This window comes from Pseudorasbora parva, chromosome 24 (assembly GCF_024679245.1).
Source record: "Pseudorasbora parva isolate DD20220531a chromosome 24, ASM2467924v1, whole genome shotgun sequence".
In the NCBI taxonomy this organism is placed as follows: Eukaryota; Metazoa; Chordata; class Actinopteri; order Cypriniformes; family Gobionidae; genus Pseudorasbora; species Pseudorasbora parva.
In genome coordinates, this window is record NC_090195.1 from 15,767,952 (window position 1) to 15,786,450 (window position 18,499).

The window sequence follows — 18,499 nt, forward strand, 5'->3', positions numbered from 1 at the left end:
CCCCAGACCCCATTAAAAAAATACATTTTTAAATAAATTAATACTTTTATTCAGCATGGATAAATGAAATTGACTAAAGGTGATAGTAAAGACATTTGTAATGGCGCAAAAGATTTCTGTTTCAAATAAATGCTGTTCTTTCGAAATTTCTATTCATCAAACACACAAAAAAGGTCCACAAAAGTATTAAGTGATAATAAGAAATGTTTCTTGACTACCAAATCAGCATATTAGAGTGATTTCTGAAGGATCATGTGACCCTGAAGACTGGAGTAATGATGCAGAAAATTAAGCTTTGCCATCACAGGGACAAAATATATTTTTTACATAGATTCAAATAAAAAACAGTTATTTAGAATTATAATAATATATCACAATATTACTGTTATATTACACAATACACAATATTTTGCTTTATTTTTGATCAAATAAATGCAGAGTTAAAGACACTTAATTAAAAATAAAATCACAAACTTTTGAACTATAGTGTTAGATAAGACAGTCAAGAATTAGCAGCAAGGTTTCTTAAAATCTTAATGTCAAATTCGTCTGTTTCAGACAGTGTCCCTTCGTGCTCATCTGGCATTGCCGACACTGTATCTGTCCAGCTCTATTGTGGATTTTGGCACCTTCAACATTGGACAAACAACTGTCAAAAAGGTCATCCTCTACAACAGAGGTGGCTCCTGTAGCTACTGGACCGCACTTACAGGTACATTTTTGATTTGCCATTTAAGTGGAAAGACTTAATGGAAAGATGCAAAGTACAGTTGCATTAGCATTGACAAACTTACTGTAATAACAGACTGCACCTTTAATCCTGTCTTTTATCGTGTGATCTTTACAATCATGGTAATTACCTCGTATCTATTTGAGCTCATGTTTTGTGTTGTCCAGATGCCAAAGGTGACAATGAAGTGTTCAGGGTGAGTCCTGACACTGGTGTGTTGAAACCTCTTGGGGATCCACCGTCCTGTAAGCAGCTGCTGCAGATCAGCTTCACTGCAAGGTATATTCTACCTGATCCGATACCAACCAATCACATTGTAGAAAATACTTAATTCAAGAAATTGGTAATATACAACTGCAATGAATGATGCAATACCTCAGGTTTAGTTTGAGTGTGAAGTTCAGGAATACTGAACTGTATTTGTTTAATCAGATGCAGACTTTCTCAAACTTTATACTAACAGCGGTTTCCCCATAGTGAGCGGAAAGAGTTCCAGACAATCATCACGGTGCAGGGGGTTCTTGGAGAGACGCCACTTATTCTTAAGGTCATTGGAAGTGGATCATTTGATGAGAGTTTTGTACCTCCAATATCTGACACCTGAATACACATATACACATATGTGTATGTGAACCAAAAAATATCTTTATTTCTGTATAGACATTTGATAGTTTGATTAGACACATATCTCAATGTGCTTAAAGTATTGTATTTGTGAAATGTTTATTCTTTTAATTATAAAACACTGAACAGAATAAAGACCTACATAAGAACATAACAAGCACATTTCAAATGGCCTAGTGTATGTTTGCAAATCAAGGATCAAAGATCAAGTTTTTGTCAAACAGCGAATTCACATAAAATACTGTTCAAAGTTTTGGGGTTGGCAAGATTTTAAAATGTTTTTGTAAGAAGTCTCTTACAGTAACAACAGTAATATTGTGAAATATTATTACAATTCAACATAACTATTTTCTATTTGTTTGTTTTTTTAATGTAATTTATTTCTGTGATGACATTTTCAGCATCATTACTCCAGTCTTCAGTGTCACATGATCCTTCAGAAATTAAGCCAAAATGTGCTGATTGGCTTAAGAAACAGTTGTGCTGCTTCATATTTTTATGGAAACCATGATACTTTTTAAGGATTCTGTGATAAATACCGTAGAAAGGTCAAAAGGAAAGCATTTACTTGAAATAGCAATGTTTTGTAACATTATAAATGTCTTTACTGTCCCTTTTAATCAATTTAATATATCCATGCTGAATAAAAGTATTAATTTATCTTTCATCTTTTTTATTTATTTATTACTAACCCCAAAATTGAACAGTAGCCTTTGAAACAACAACTTTAATAGATAAATCAGTTTTATCTCAATAAATGAGATGCGTCTCAAATCTGTATGAATTACACTGGTCCTCAACATAGATTATTAAAAAACTAAATTCTCTATAATTCTGAGTCATTCTGCTATATCCATATCAGAAGAAAAGACCATCAGATTAATGTGACAAATCAAGAGATAAAAGTTGTTATTCTGATCGCTTTTACAGATGCAGACATGCCTATTTTCTTGATCTGTTAATACATATGAAATGTAAGGCACTTTAAAGAGAGACCTGAATGTTAATGACATCCTCAAAAGTAAGGCAAACACCAGCTGAAGCGCCTCTCTCTGCTTGTGTTCTTTAGTTCTAGCAGCTTGTTTAAAAAGAATTGGTGGCTGTTAGTTTCATCAGGAGATTTGCATCTTGGGATTTTTCACTAGGGCTTTCATCACGGTCCAGGGTACTCGAAAACTGCAGCCGCTCCCATTCCAGTCCCAATGCACATGGACACCACGCCATACCCTCTGCAACAAAAAAACAAGATTATAAATGGGAATAGGGATTGTAATGTTTTTGTTGCTGTATAGTTAGCCTCGAATGACTACATTAGGTCCTTTTGAAAACATGGATCGTGAATGCAGTCATAAAAAAGAAAAAAAAAAATATATATTGCTGTATAATGGAATCCTGGAAAAATATAATTTGGAAAAAGAATAAAATGGAAAACAGGACTCATAGGTTCACCTCTTGCGTCTGCGTTTGAGCTCATTCAGCAGAGTCACGACCTGTCGAGCACCAGTGCAGCCCAGTGGATGACCAAGAGCAATGGCCCCTCCATTAGGATTCACTTTCTCCATAGGAATGCCCAGCTTTTCCACACAATACACAGCCTAGGATAAATGTGAAAGTTCCTGGTATTAATACAAGGAAAATACTCGAAAAAACTGGGGGGTAATTTAAGAAAATATATCAGTCACCTGACTGGCAAATGCTTCGTTGATCTCAAACACATCAATATCATCCACAGTTAGCCCTGCACAAGCAAATGCAATAACACGGCTCATTTACACCCATTATTTTGGAATAATGAAAATGGAAAATTGATTCCAAAACATTTTTTTTCAAGCATGATTACTACTGGTATAAAAATGGCTCAAATGAATGTAGATGTACAGTAAGAGCAGGTGTACACTCACCAGCTTGGTTGAGGGCTTCTGGGATAGCGTAGGCTGGGCCAATGCCCATTACGTCCGGTGGAACACCCACCACAGCGCTTGCCCTCAGCACCCCAAAAACTGGAAGTCCCAGTTTCTCCACCGTAGATCTCCGGCCAATGAGCACTGCTGCAGCACCGTCACTCACCTGACTGGCATTACCTGCAATGGGAATGAAAGAATTGAGTTATGGAATTTAACATCACTTTTTTTCCCCAAAAATTCAGCATGCACACCAGCTGTGGTGCTGCCGGTTTCCTTGAATGCTGGTCGCAGTTTGGCAAGGCCTTCTAAGGTAGTCCCAGGCCGGATCCCATCATCCTTTGTAACAGTAATGGTGCGCTCAGTGCCATTATCTTCCACAAATTTAGTAGTGACTGGTGTGATCTCTTGATCAAACAAGCCATTTTTCTGAGCCATGGCTGCCCTAGTGTTATAAAAGTCCAAAAACAACTGCTTTAAGTGAATGTTTCACAAAACACTAACAGCTAGCATGTATAAACAAATCATACAGTAAATGTCATGGGAGAACCTACTTTTGTTGGGAACTGAGAGCAAAGCTGTCCTGTTTTTCCCTAGTGATGCCAAATCTCTCTGCAACATTCTCTGAGGTTATTCTGAAAGGAAATTGAGAAAATTGAGAAAAATGTTTATTTTAATGTAAAGATTAAGACGCAGTTTAAAATGATAACATCTATACCCCATTGGAATGATGCAGTCTCTGGCTTTCTCATTGTCCATCAGTCGGGGGCTGATGTCTCCTGGGTTCCCCGGCGAACGAAGGGACATGCTCTCCACACTACCATGTAAGGAAAGAACGAAGAGATGAGCTAGAAGATGTTTCTTTTGGAAACATACAAAAATAATTATTCCAAACTTTTGACTGGGAGCGCACTGTACACATTTACACAAAAAAAGTATGAGAAAAAAACAGAACACAATGATTAATTAATACTATAGTATACTCAAATCAACAATTACAAATGCGGCATACTTACCCACAAGCAAGTCCCAGGTCATACGAACCTCCTCTGATCCCACCTTAAAATGCAGGAAAATAGCCTGTTTTAACTGTAATATTGTATTTTCTTATGCTGTAGCTCAAAATGTGCCTTAAATGTAATTCTTACACTACCTGCAACATTAAAAAGTGCTTGTAGTCCAGAAGAGCACTGCCTGTTTACAGTGTACACGGGTACAGACTCAGGAAAGCCGCTGAAAGTTGAAGAAAGTCTTATATTTTACAGCCAATTCATATATTTAGCAATATATCTATGTATTATAAATTCTTTGCTCATTTCACCTAAAAAAATGTGCGATTCGAGCCATAAGTGCACCTGCCCCAGGTTGTAGAACATTACCTGAAAAACAGCAGTCAGTAAGTATACATGAATGTAAGTTACTCCTCATATTGTTGTGTTTTGGTGTATCTTATGTATATGACTTACCAACACAAACATCTCCTAATAAAGATGTTTGCAGTCCTACATCCTTAACAACTGCACTCATCACAGCACTGAGCATCTCATCTGGGGTAGTGTCCTAAAATATATAAACATTACAGGTCCTTCTAAAAAAATTAGCATATTGTGATTAAGTTCATTATTTTCCATAATGTAATGATAAAAATTTAACTTTCATATATTTTAGATTCATTGCACACCAACTGAAATATTTCAGGTCTTTTATTGTTTTAATACTGATGATTTTGGCAAGTATTGTTTAATACTGATGATTTTGGCTCATGAAAACCCAAAATTCTTCAATCTCAAAAAATTAGCATTTCATGAAAAGGTTCTTTAAACGAACTATTAACCTAATTATCTGAATCAACTAATTAACTCTAAACACCTGCAAAAGATTCCTGAGGCTTTTAAAAACTCCCAGCCTGGTTCATTACTCAAAACCACAATCATGGGTAAGACTGCCGACCTGACTGCTGTCCAGAAGGCCATCATTGTCACCCTCAAGCGAGAGGGTAAGACACAGAAAGAAATTTCTGAACGAATAGGCTGTTCCCAGAGTGCTGTATCAAGGCACCTCAGTGGGAAGTCTGTGGGAAGGAAAAAGTGTGGCAAAAAACACTGCACAACGAGAAGAGGTGACCGGACCCTGAGAAAAATTGTGGAGAAGGACCGATTCCAGACCTTGGGGGACCTGCGGAAGCAGTGGACTGAGTCTGGAGTAGAAACATCCAGAGCCACCGTGCACAGGCGTGTGCAGGAAATGGGCTTCAGGTACCGCATTCCCCAGGTCAAGCCACTTTTGGGCTACAGAGAAGCAGCACTGGACTGTTGCTCAGTGGTCCAAAGTACTTTTTTCAGATGAAAGCAAATTTTGCATGTCATTTGGAAATCAAGGTGCCAGAGTCTGGAGGAAGACTCGGGAGAAGGAAATGCCAAAATGCCTGAATTCCAGTGTCAAGTACCCACGGTCAGTGATGGTCTGGGGTGCCATGTCAGCTACTGGTGTTGGTCCACTGTGTTTTATCAAGGGCAGGGTCAATGCAGCTAGCTATCAGGAGATTTTGGAGCACTTCATGCTTCCATCTGCTTGAAAAGCTTTATGGAGATGAAGATTTCGTTTTTCAGCACGACCTGGTACCTGCTCACAGTGCCCAAACCACTGGTAAATGGTTTACTGACCATGGTATTACAGTGCTCAATTGGCCAGCCAACTCTCCTGACCTGAACCCCATAGAGAATCTGTGGGATATTGTGAAGAGAAAGTTGAGAGACGCAAGACCCAACACTCTGGATGAGCTTAAGGCCGCTATCGAAGCATCCTGGGCCTCCATAACACCTCAGCAGTGCCACAGGCTGATCGCCTCCATGCCACGCCGCACTGAAGCAGTCATTTCTGCAAAAGGATTCCTGACCAAGTATTAAGAGTGCATAACCGAACATAATTATTTGAAGTTTGACTTTTTTTGTATTAAAAACACTTTTCTTTTATTGGTCGGATGAAATATGCTAATTTTTTGAGATAGAAATTTTGGGTTTTCATGAGCTGTATGCCAACATCATCAGTATTAAAACAATAAAAGACCTGAAATATTTCAGTTGGTGTGCAATGAATCTAAACTATATGAAAGTTTAATTTTTATCATTACATTATGGAAAATAATGAAATTTATCACAATATGCTAATTTTTTTTAGAAGGACCTGTATATGACAGACGTTAGAATGCAGTGATTGTAGCTGTCAAGTAGTCATATTGACCCACCTTAAAAGATCCTCTCTTTGCCCGGCCAATGGCTGTTCGGAGCCCATGAACCACAACGATATCATTTGGATCAGCAGCTGGTGCGCTGCACTGCCTCATTCCCACACGTTTATTTGACGGCAGATGTCCCGACAAAACCTGCACTCTGTGCATTTTAATGACGAAAACGTGGACACGAAAAAACTAAAGGATAACCGTTTATTGAGATACACACAGATGGTAAACACAGTCACTGATGTATGAACTATGCACTACATTTCTGATGATGTTTCCTGGTGAACTTTGCTTCTCTGGTCACACTGCATATCATTGGATGGTTCGTTCCGACGTCATCGTGTGGAATTATGGGGAATGAAGTACAAATGCGGAGTTTCCTCCCATTTCTTTTGGGAAAAAATACAATTTATACAAAAACAAAATTATCTATCTATCTATCTATCTATCTATCTATCTATCTATCTATCTATCTATCTATCTATCTATCTATCTATCTATCTATCTATCTATCTATCTATCTATATGTAAAAGTATATTAAATTATTTACCCATTTTAGAACGCGCAGTATTTCACTGTCCCGTTGTGCAACTTTTATTTTGATGTTTATGTAGCCTAATATATTTCTTAAAATGTGCAAAATCACGTGAATCAGGTTTTTAAAGGTTTCTACATGCCACAAATGTTTGCCAAAAATTATAGGCTACATAATACAATAAAATAAATCTGCTGTTTTAATTTAGTTTGACCATGGTTAATATTGTTCGCATCTATTTCTACTGTACATCTTTTAGAAAAAAGAAAAAAATAATAAAAAATTATAGAAAAAGAAAAATATATTTATATATAAAAATAAATATAGGAGTTTTAGACCTATTTTTGTAAGAAGACATTTCTTTTGAGTGCAGTCGGCCGAGGGCGCCATAGTTTCGTGCAGCGGCAGCGCTCTCCAGCGCGCGCGTCATCGCTTCCTGAGGTTGACATTACACTCACTCGACTCGCTCCTCTGTGGAAAAACTCAGCGTCAGTCAATGTTTGCGGAGAGGAAACTTTCTTCCTTTGACGGCGCGTAGTCGACGTGATTTGCAGCACAACGCTCCATCCGTTTGGATTACTGGCGTCTGCGACTCCATAAAAAAACATAAACCTCAAAGCTTTTCGGAAGGTGGATTTGTGCGGTTCCCTTCAATTTGTGCGTGACAACTGTATTCAAGTGCTCGCGGCTTCCGGATATAATCACTGTTTTTACTGTATTTCTCTAACAAGAGCGCAGTTTGCGGAATTTTCCTCTTCACTGCGTCTAAACCCAGAGAACTGCTCGCTTTGAATCGCAGCTTGGTTTAATTTGTCTCAAGTATCAGCTCCAGCATGAAGATACGCACGTAACGTGAGGTGAGTTCTATCTAGAATAATAATGACTGCATTTGTATTAACTGTAGTGTGCAAGGATTTGCTTTAGAGAGGAAATACAATGTGTTTGTTTACACATAAGGCGTTAGACCCAGTCCAAAGAGTACTGCTATTATGGAAATGTATGCTGAGTTTATGATGTGTTTTCTTTAGGCAGAACTTCATACTGTGTGTGGAACAAATGCTTACATAGTTGCTGAAATGATAGGCTGCATGTCATTTGCTAATGTGACTGCCTAAACTACCGTTATAAAATATATAAAACTATGTCTTAAAATATTGATATATCTATAGTTATTTGTATTTAGTATAGTATATGGGTCATTAGAAGCATTGGGACAATGTTTTCTTGAAATATCTGTAAGATTTTAAAGATTCTATTAAAAAAATCTCCATCTCAAGCAAAATAATACTAATATATGTTGGGATTTGACTATGAAGTAACAGGGTTGAATTTTTTTACTGTAGCTACAAGATGTTTATTAGAAAGAGAATTGAATGCACTTTTGTACACATTTCCTTTTCTCAGTAGGCTACTAATTATTTTACTGTACAACTGTATGCAACAGGGTTGACCGATTAAGTCCATTACTGATGAATTATGATGAAACTAATTAGAAGATAAGATATTCTCAAAGAGCATGCATACATGCTTAGTAATTTATGGATTTAACATTGTTTTAACAAGGGGCAATAATGATTTTAACAGGGTTGATGCATAACCCAAGTACAAAAAAAGGATGATAACAGCGTTGACAGTTTAAGATCACCTTTTATTGACAAACTTGAAAAGATGAAATGATGTAAAAAAGACTTGACTTGAAGAGCACTGATGAAATAACATAAAGGGGAAGTATGACATTAACAGGGTGGATGCATAACCTTACACAACATCATTTTTTAATAAATATAATTTGTCTATTCTAAAAGATATTTTAAAATATAAAAAGTTACACTCATAAATGTTGAAATTTATGCAATTTCATTAATATTAAAAATTCAATCTAATTGAATAATCTGAACGTAATTTAATTGAAGAATTGATCAAGGATTATTCAGTTAAATTGTGTAAATCTTAAAAAAGGCATACTTTTTGAATTAATTTTGTATTCATTTATTTTTAAATATTAATGAGGGGCACCCCTTTCATGAAATAAGCTATATAACTATAGCTGATTTAACAAAAGTTCAATATTAAAGCGCATATATATTGGTGATATTAATAGGGATACTAATGTAGACACACAACCACTTTATAATAAAGTAGGATGGAATGTGCTGGTCTGCTTTTTTTTCTTTCTTGCGTCACTCATTATCTCCTAACTCTAAAAAAAACTTTAAGTCTAAGTTTGTTTACTAAAGATCCCCCTACATACTGAGTCATTGAATGTTTTGCAATGGTCTGTCTCAGCCAAGCCTATGTTCAAGAATGTGTTTTAATGGCATGAGGAAGACATCCAGATGAACTTTGTGCCTTTATTGCAAAGTTGACTGGGTATTGTATATAAGACCCTTACTGAGTCATAATACTCATCTTAAACTCAGTTTAAGTGATGCGCATAATTGAACAGCCAATTATTGATATCACATTTTGAGCAAAACATCCCAGCAGACTGCTGGAGATACATGCAATAGAAATGCAAGATGTGATCTGACCTTAAAGTTTATCATCTTTAGACAGGCCTGCTGCACACTCGTGTAGCCAAATTCTCGGGGTTCGTGTTTATTTGCGCTGGTTTTAGGAGCATCTTGACAGGATATTGAATTTGCCCTCCCTAATAATGCAAGGGAAAATTAGTCTGTCCGTTTGATCATTAGACCCCTAAAGATTTAAGTATTCAGAAAATGTGTTCTCTTGCCATCACACACAAGTCTTTCCAGAGCAGACAGGAACATTTATGTTGACTTAATTTCACGCTGATATTTTTTAAGGAATCCCTAAAGGACTATTTTGGGAGAGAGACGTTGAAATCTGTGATGAATGACCACCTTAGATTAGGATGTCGGAGAAATGTAGTATTTTATCCTGTTCCCTTAGAGAATGCCCGTTTCATGGCCGTAAGTCAAAGTGTTGTCTGGTCAGCCACAGTTCTTCATGATGGATCATTAGTTTTGGGACTAATCTCAGCGCTATCTGACTAGACAGAGGAAATCACAGCGGTCTTATCACTTGCTTGAGTGATTGGACACACACACGTCAAAGAGCCAAGGGCCAGGGGTCAGTGTGATTTGAGCGGCTTCTGCGGGCTCTTTCTCTAAAGCTGTGGAAAGAACAGGGTTGGTGCTTCACCTCGAGTTCAATTTTGATAAAGAAAGAAAATCGGTTTTAGTGTAAGACATCAAAGTGTCTAAATTTGGGTCAGGGTGTTCCAGTTTAGAACTGGTCCATTAACCGTGAAGTGTTCATCGAAGATACCATTCAGTTTGTGTGTTAATTAGAAATCGTTTTCTTGGATAGTGATAACGCAAGTTGCATTCGAGGGTTTCTTATCTAACTTCATCCTGTTAAGCACTTTGGTAGTTCCCTGTTTTAATGAGATGAAAGGAAGCCCTTTAATTAGGTCCTGTGTGTCTGACAATATGAAGTACAGGTGAATTGCCCTTATCAGAAAGAGTTGGAGAAGCACTTGAGATTGAACAGCGTAGCCTTTTTATGACCAACACAAAGATTATTTAGAATACAGAATATTCTTGTTTAAAATATTGTCTTAATTTTTTGCGTGGTTCTCTAAACCATTTTTTTAATTTCTGCTTTTTGACAGTAATAATTAAATGATCATTAGACCATTTTAGACCATAGATTTTAGTTGTTTTTTTTATAACTAAATAACTTAAGTTATATCACACACACACACACACACACACACACACACACACACACACACACACACACACACACACACACACACACACACACACACACACACACACACACACACACACACACACACACACACACACACACACACACACACACAGACACAGACACAAATATACATGTGGGGAAAAAACTATATATATATATATATATATATATATATATATATATATATATATATATATATATATATATATATATATATATATAATCCCCCCCCCCAATATTGTTTCAAAACGGCTTTGCAGAAATGCATGATGCTACTTTTTATATTACCAAATTGTCCAAATTTAGCAGATGGGCATCAGGATGGTTTACATGGCAACAATATAACAATCAAACACTTATCTATAGTATTTGCCACTTTAAGTAGCTCCAGTCCACTGTATGTATGGCGATAGTGTTTGGTACGTGTTGCAAGTTGGAGTTATAAAAAGTACAGAATGTAAGATTTTTAGATTAAAATATCTAACAAACACTAACAGTGATATATATTTTGTTGACTTTGTGTACTTACATTATCTCAAATGTTTCCAAGAATGTTTAAATCCAGAGAAATAAGCAATTTTAACCAGGACATGGACTGTGTCTGTGCGTCACCTATCAATGACATCATACCCGCATTACCCTCGATTTCTGGTTTTATTTTGTAGAAAACCATGGAAACACCAAAGATGCTTTAATATGTGTTTTATTAGATAGTGCAACTGTTTGGATACATTCATCGACAGAAAACGAATCATTGTTATATAGTTTAACACAGCTAGTCTTATTGTTTAAATCTCATTTTCTTGTTTTACCACGGGTACCATGTTTTAACCACGCCTATTGCCTAATATCATTTTAGCTCATGGCAGTGTGCAACAAGTGTCTCATAACAAATGCACAGAGTAGCATTATAACATAAATTTCAACACATTTAAAGGTATCTAATATGATAAAACAGAGCTGTTACCCCACATACTCATGACCGGAAGAAGCAGAAGCGGTCATCTGCGGTGTAATAAAAGGTCTGCGGAATCAAGGCGTCATCAAGCTTCAAAGCTTGGATCCTACTGAAGTCCGTACAGAGACCCAAACAAGCTGATTAAACTGGACGCATCAAAGCGTTCTTCCACCTCTTATATGTCAGAAGAACAAGGCAAATGAGATTTCTCATGTCATGACGACCCTTTATGATCCTTCATGTATTTAATACACTTTGCAGTGGTATAGAAATCTGAAAAGTTTTAAATGTTTTGTTCAATTCATAACAATTTGTTAAAGTGCAGAGTCCAATTATGTATATTTGGATATATTTATAGAAGTTGCAAAAGTGATTAAAAATCACTATGATGCAAGGGTGCTGTTTCTAAAGTGTTCTGAGTGTTTTTTTTAGTGCATTATGTAATTGCTAGCATGTTCAAAATGGTTGGCCACATTCGAAAGATCATATACCCAAGTCTATGATATTCTGTCAAATTCAACAACCAACCAGCCACACAATCTGAGGTATCATTCAGGACATGCCCATAGCATAAATAATGCTGGATGGGTGTAGTGTCAAAAATCCCTAACCTTTTAAGTAAATGCAATAGAAGTGATGCTTGCTTTTAGGGTTTCTTCCATGTCTTTTAGAGATCACTATAATCACCCAGAATGTTGCAGCTTATTTTTGTTAACCAGTGTCAGGTGTCACTTGGACAGTTTAATTCGATCTAACAGCAGTTATTATTGTGAAACCTGGATAAACTCTGTGGTATGTCGAATTGTTATTGACTCGCAGTGAAAACCTGTACGTATGAAAGCATCAATCACTTCCAAAACCTAGTGATATGTGTCAGATCCCCTTTTTAACCTGTCATGAGCAGCGCTGCAGCCTAAAGTGGTCTCACTGCAGGCACAGTGAAGGGTAATAATTGAAATTCCACTGACGTTCAGAGCCGATTTTTGCCGTTGTAATGATTTCAGCTGCCCTGGAGGCATCTGCTACCATATATTAACACAAATGAGCTGAAAAACAAATAAATTGTGTGCATGCTCGGGTGTTTGCGAGCGAGTGGCAGTATACGAATGATAACAACATATTATTGTGCAGATGGTGCTTGTTTTCTGTGTCTCAAAATATATTCATTGTGTGGAAAATAATCAATGATTGCTGTAGGACAACAATTCCATCATGATGCCTTTTTGTGGGGTGAGCGAGCTGTGTCTAATTGAATTGTTCAGGTTGGCCTCTATTAAATGCAGTTAGTCAGTCCTCCATTTATTAAGATGATCAGGAATATAAGGGAGGGGACTTGATCACCCTTTTTTATGTAATGAAGTAATATGCCTCATTAAAAGTATACAGTTATTGAGAAAACCTTATTACATATATAATTATTATTTGTTTTAATATTTATCATGTTTACTAATTAATATTATTAATGATCAAAACCACATTGTCAATAGTGCCAGGCATTTCTCACCATCAAAACACCCACACACAATCTAAATGACAAAAAGCTGGAGTTTGTTGCCCTTACAAGTGTGGCTAGAATCACAGTTCCTGTAATGAGTAAACCAAACAGGTCAGGTCTCACCAACAAGGACAACAGTCGTCTGTTTTTCATTGTTAGCTTATTAGCGCTTATTTATATTTGAAATGTTTTGTTCACCTAAATCAAGGTCAAGTGATGCAACCAACAGGAAAAACTGAAGAAAAAAAAAAACAGGAAATTATATCATTGAGAGATTCTAAAATGACGGCATGTCTGTCAAGATCAATGTGCCTTTCAATTAAAAAAAAAAAACTTTTTATGGCAAGGCAAGTTTATTTTAGGCTGTTAAAATGTCTTGTGATTATTGTTGCCAATTAATTAAAAAATTTACTTATTAATCACACTTTTCTTTTCTGTAATCTATCACACCTAACATGAAAATGTTAAAGCTACACTGTGTAACTTTTAGTTTATTCTTAGCTAAAAACGCTTAGTTCTTTCAAACATATATGTGCTCATTATTAATTACTTCTTTCAAGTAATAAAGCATTCTCGTAAGTTTATAATATGCCATTGAAAATACATACAGGTGAGGGGTTCGAATGCTGGTTGTCATGTTGCCCCTCCATCTTGAAAGTACATTAGCCAAAGAGGGACATACCCATAAATTCAAGCTTCACCTTTCGCATTTTAACACTCGATGGCACCGTGTCGAATGTGAAGAGGGGGATTGCCATGTTAATCTTGGACTAAATCGGCCACCGTAGGAGTTAGAACGAAATCAGAATTGAGACGAACAGAAACTAATATTCACTTATGGTCATATACCTTTACACCACTAGATGGGGGAAAATATCACACAGTATAGCTTTAAAGGGTTACTTCAGCGATTTAAAGGGGTGATGAATTGAGAAATCAACTTTACCTTGAGCTTTTGATATATAAAAGGTCATGGTAATATAAGAATATCCTGTAAGTTTCAGAGCTGAAATCTTCCTTTTTATTCAAAGAAAATCTTTTATAGACACCAGGCTCAGCAAACGGTCCTGTGCTTCATACTGACGCCACTGAGCGACAAAACACCGCCTCTACAGAATCTACAGCGTGTCTAATCCAGTAGCCCCGCCCACAGACTCATGGAGGGCTCGTGCTAGCTGGTCAACAACAATAAATATGCCGAGGAAGATTAAGATATTGCGCTAGTCCTGGTTGTGGAAGAACACAGTCGCTGCATAAGCTTCCTTCTGATCCTAATATTAGGAATGTGTGGTTGAACTTTATTTTTAATGAAGTTCCAGCTCACGTGGGGAAGACATATTCACTTCAGTTCACTGTGGAATCATTTGTAAACAAATCTCCGGTCGATGCTGGATTTGGGTCTGACAGGAATGGTGCAACACACCGATGTAAGTAAAACGTGTTTTTATATGTAATAGTATTGCATTGTCATAAATCGTTTTGCTTATGTGTACGTGTCTATCAGAAACATACCTTTAGTACGCTGGACTCAGACACGTATGGGCCAGGGCTCGCAAAGCCCAGCAGGCCAATGAATCTCATTATTTTCCGTTCTTGTTCTGCTATTCTCTCTCTCTTGTTGACATCTGAAGGGTTGCACGCGTGTCAAACGTGTGTGCGCGCGGTTCACGCTTATATCGTCCGGACAACAGTATAAAAAAATACAAAGCCAGTTCATGACACCTTTAACATATGGTTTTGTATCAGTTAGTATATTCCAAAGATCTTGCTCCCCCCTCAGATTTATGTATTTTATTTCTGGAAAAAAATCCTCAGGTTTTTTTGGCCGGAGGCTAAAGACTATAGAGCCAGTAGAGGGAGCTATTTCCACATGTGGGATCACACTCACAGCACTCATCAAATAAACTAATTCATGTAAACGGAGCGGTGCGGAGCAAAGTCAGTGTTTCAACTTTTCAAATTAATTCCTATGAAAGGTAAGCTTTCAAAGGCATGAACTGAAAATGCACCTGACTGAATACGCGCTTTGAATGTAACTTATGCCACGCCCGCGCTTACCTCAGCTCTGGTGGTGAATGTAATCTGACTCCTGCTGCGTTTGTGCCGTGACACTCGATCGGCTCACTCACAGTATATTAAAAATACACGTTCAGTTTTTATTTGTATTGTCTGTTCACTAACTGAAAAGATTTCATGAAAATTAAAGTGGTTGGAAAGTGATGTATTGTAAACACTGTTCTCTGAATTTAACAATAAAATAGCTTAGACACTGAAAAATTCTAGTATATATATCTTCATAATTAAAACCCACAGCTTCACTATTAGTAGAGAAACTTGAAAGGTTTAAAAGCATCGGAATTAACGATAGTGTGATCATATAGTGCCATAGGATGCCAGGAAAAAAGCAGACAATGCGTTAATTGTGTAAATAAATTAACATGTTAAAAAAATTTGACAACCCTAATTGTGATCTATTTAATTTCTGGACACATAATTCAATTTTTAATATATATTCTTTTATTCAAGGTTTAATTAAAATATGATTTTACTTTTTACTTAATGGTTACACCGCATTATGTTTTTAGAGTTAATAACTGTAAACATTTAAAAAAAAAGGGTATAATGTTTTTCAAAAGTATATGAAATACAATACAAATACACATTGTTAAAAACTTGGCAAATTTTAAAATGTTTTTTATTTTATTTTTATATCTGTATCATGAATACTGTTATGTATTATTGACCCATGTATCCGCTTGCCTCTTATACATACTTTGTTCATTTAGCTGCATGACAGTCATCCTGCGACTTTAAAATGGATGATTGTAAACTTTGTGTCTGCCTTGGGTCTATCTGATTTTTTATGCCTCACAGGTATGGTTCCAGACCGTGGTGTGTATATTGGCAAGGAATCTATACTGCAGATTAGATTGTCTGCTAAGGGAGTGTGTGCGCGTCAGTGAGTTTATATACATGTGTGAGTGTATGTGTAGGCACTAGGCAGGAAAGCGGGTGCACCTCACCCGTGATAAAAAAAAAAAAAAACCTAATGCAGAAAAGTAGATTAGGAGCTCAGGGTGTGAGATTGGCTTGGCTTTATACAAGTAAGACTCTCCTCGGTGGTCCCAAGGAGGGATTGGCTTTAGCAAAGCTGATGTTGTGTCATTTCCCAGAAAAGCTGCCGCCACAACCTGTGAGTCACCAAGTTGCTGACAAAAGACGACTGTTGTCCTTGTTGGTGAGACCTGACCTGTTTGGTTTACTCATTACAGGAACTGTGATTCTAGCCACACTTGTAAGGGCAACAAACTCCAGCTTTTTGTCATTTAGATTGTGTGTGGGTGTTTTGATGGTGAGAAATGCCTGGCACTATTGACAATGTGGTTTTGATCATAAAGGTTATATTTTAAATTTAAAGGTACTTGATGATCTTCATTATCAGTCAACCTAATTTCATTCTGTGTTTCCCTCACAGTTTCATCTACAGTTTTCACTTAGTGGCACACCAGGTACATTATATAATTTTTTGATGAAGAAATGTTGATGTTCTGTTCTATTTCCTCTTTCAGTGCTGAATTGCATTGACAAGCAGGATCCCTTTTAGTCACACTTTCATACAGTAATTCTTAGCGGTGCTCTCATATTTAAAGTCTGGACCATATAAGCTGATAATTATCTAACTAATAAATAATAAAAAATAATGTTTTTGTTAGCCTGGTTCCGCCCTCCTACATATTTCAGCTCAATTTTTACTTGTCCTTCAGTACTCCGTCTGGGATTGCGGTATATTATCTGGTTTTCTCTGATCAAATTTTACCCAGTCCAATCAGCGAACAGAGGTAGGGCTGAGAACGATGATATTGATTTTGTGTGCTAGTTTGATACGTCACTACCAAACGTTAGCGATTGGTAATGGCAGATTTAGAGCAGCTAGCAGAGCAATAGTTTTAAACTTAAACAGAGTATCCGCCTTCAAGGAAGTTAACTTTTATCAATGGAGAGTGGCCAGACTGTCACTGAAAGGAAATGTCGAGAGTCTGGTAGGACCAGGCTACTATTTTGTCTAAATAATAAAAAATAAAACAATGAACGCTAAAATTGTTTTAAATGGTATAAGTTAGGTGGATAGGGATCACAACCTATAATATACAATATTAAAAATGCATATTAATTTTGAGTTTTGCTAAAGATTACTTTAAAAGTGTTGAGAAATTTTAAGGGTGCTTTCACACTTGATTCGATTGCCTGGACCGAACCAGAATTCGATTGCTCCCCCCCTCCCCCTGCCCCCGCTTGACTGTGTTCATATTACATTTTTGGGTCCGAACCGGGGTTCGTTTTGCGTCCTCAAAGCAGCAGCAGCTGTTTACCCGGTTGCTCCCGTCACTTTTATATTTGAGTTTTTTAACCGTTTGTTTTGTTACCAAAGCTTCAGTACGTTATTGCACTTGTGTATATATCTGCCGCGAATGCACTGCAAGTGCTCTAAAGAACGCTGAAGACGAGCAGAAATTAGATCTACAGCTCTCTACTTGCAGTATGTCAGTGACGCTCGTCAGGTAAATGAGTGAAACCCACCCAAAACGCACATTTTTATCAACTCATATGTCATTAATAGCGGTTCACTTCCACGATTTAGTACGACTGTGTTCACATCAGCAGCAAACCATACCAGAGTTCACATGAAACGAGGGGCACACCCGAGTTCGGACGACTGTGTTCATATCATCCAAACGAACCGAACTCTGACGTCAATTCAACCCGGGTTCGCACCAAAAGTGCTAGTGTGAAAGCACCCTAAGTGAGTGTTATATGATGGCAAAAGTAAAATAAATGTAAAAAACAAGTAATAAGCATGCAGAGTTAAATATCTGCTATCAATATATGATTGGTTGATATCAGCTAATTAATATCAGAATTAATATCAGCTAATATCAGACACGGTTGTTGAACTTTAAATTGCAAAAGTATGGATAATAAAAAACCAAAAAATAATCACTTTATTAAGCAAGGATACATTTAATTGATAAATTTTGACAGTAGACTTTTTACATTGTTTAAAAACAGTGTATATATATATATATTAGGGATGACATTTTATTGAGTAACAAATCAGCGTATTAGAGTGATAATTTCTGAAGGATCATGTGAAGCTAATGACTGCAGTAATGATGATACCGTATTAAAATAGAAGTTGTTTTAAATTGTACTAATAATTCACTATATTGCTTTTTTTTGCTCTATTTTGATCAAATAAATGTAGCCTTGGTGAGCAA

At 36.7% G+C, this 18,499-nt stretch overlaps 3 protein-coding genes across 3 annotated transcripts in view; 2 read left to right on the plus strand and 1 right to left on the minus strand.

Moving 5' to 3' along the window:
- The window catches only part of dlec1 (DLEC1 cilia and flagella associated protein), a 28,226-nt gene extending 26,715 nt beyond the window's left edge, over positions 1–1,511 (plus strand). Inside the window, exons 36-38 of the mRNA XM_067434819.1 lie at positions 559–712; positions 898–1,009; positions 1,208–1,511. Coding sequence (XP_067290920.1) covers positions 559–712; positions 898–1,009; positions 1,208–1,334 — 393 coding nt within the window. The 3' untranslated portion in view covers positions 1,335–1,511. The remainder of the gene's footprint in view (positions 1–558; positions 713–897; positions 1,010–1,207) is intronic.
- On the minus strand, positions 1,435–6,779 carry acaa1 (acetyl-CoA acyltransferase 1). Its single transcript, XM_067434818.1, has 12 exons — positions 6,500–6,779; positions 4,722–4,815; positions 4,577–4,634; positions 4,409–4,488; positions 4,272–4,314; positions 3,974–4,072; positions 3,810–3,890; positions 3,510–3,700; positions 3,256–3,435; positions 3,037–3,092; positions 2,804–2,949; positions 1,435–2,583 (listed from the first exon to the last, which is right to left on the minus strand). The coding sequence occupies exons 1-12, from the start codon at positions 6,650–6,652 to the stop codon at positions 2,508–2,510; spliced, it is 1,257 nt and encodes a 418-aa protein (XP_067290919.1). The 5' UTR covers positions 6,653–6,779; the 3' UTR covers positions 1,435–2,507.
- Positions 6,780–7,434: 655 nt separating this feature from the next.
- map3k22 (mitogen-activated protein kinase kinase kinase 22) overlaps positions 7,435–18,499 on the plus strand; it is an 86,562-nt gene continuing 75,497 nt past the window's right edge. Inside the window, exon 1 of the mRNA XM_067434797.1 lies at positions 7,435–7,886. The gene's annotated coding sequence lies outside the window, so the exon portion shown is untranslated. The remainder of the gene's footprint in view (positions 7,887–18,499) is intronic.

What these genes read in the sequence shown, in the direction of transcription:
- acaa1 (XM_067434818.1), bottom strand. Translation starts at nt 6,652, where the DNA reads ATGCACAGAGTGCAGGTTTTGTCGGGACATCTGCCGTCAAATAAACGT. An exon ending in GCTCTCAGTTCCCAACAAAA is followed by an intron (nt 3,701 to 3,809) that starts GTAGGTTCTCCC and finishes TTATAACACTAG; the next exon opens with GGCAGCCATGGCTCAGAAAA. An exon ending in ACGAAGCATTTGCCAGTCAG is followed by an intron (nt 2,950 to 3,036) that starts GTGACTGATATA and finishes CATTTATCCTAG; the next exon opens with GCTGTGTATTGTGTGGAAAA.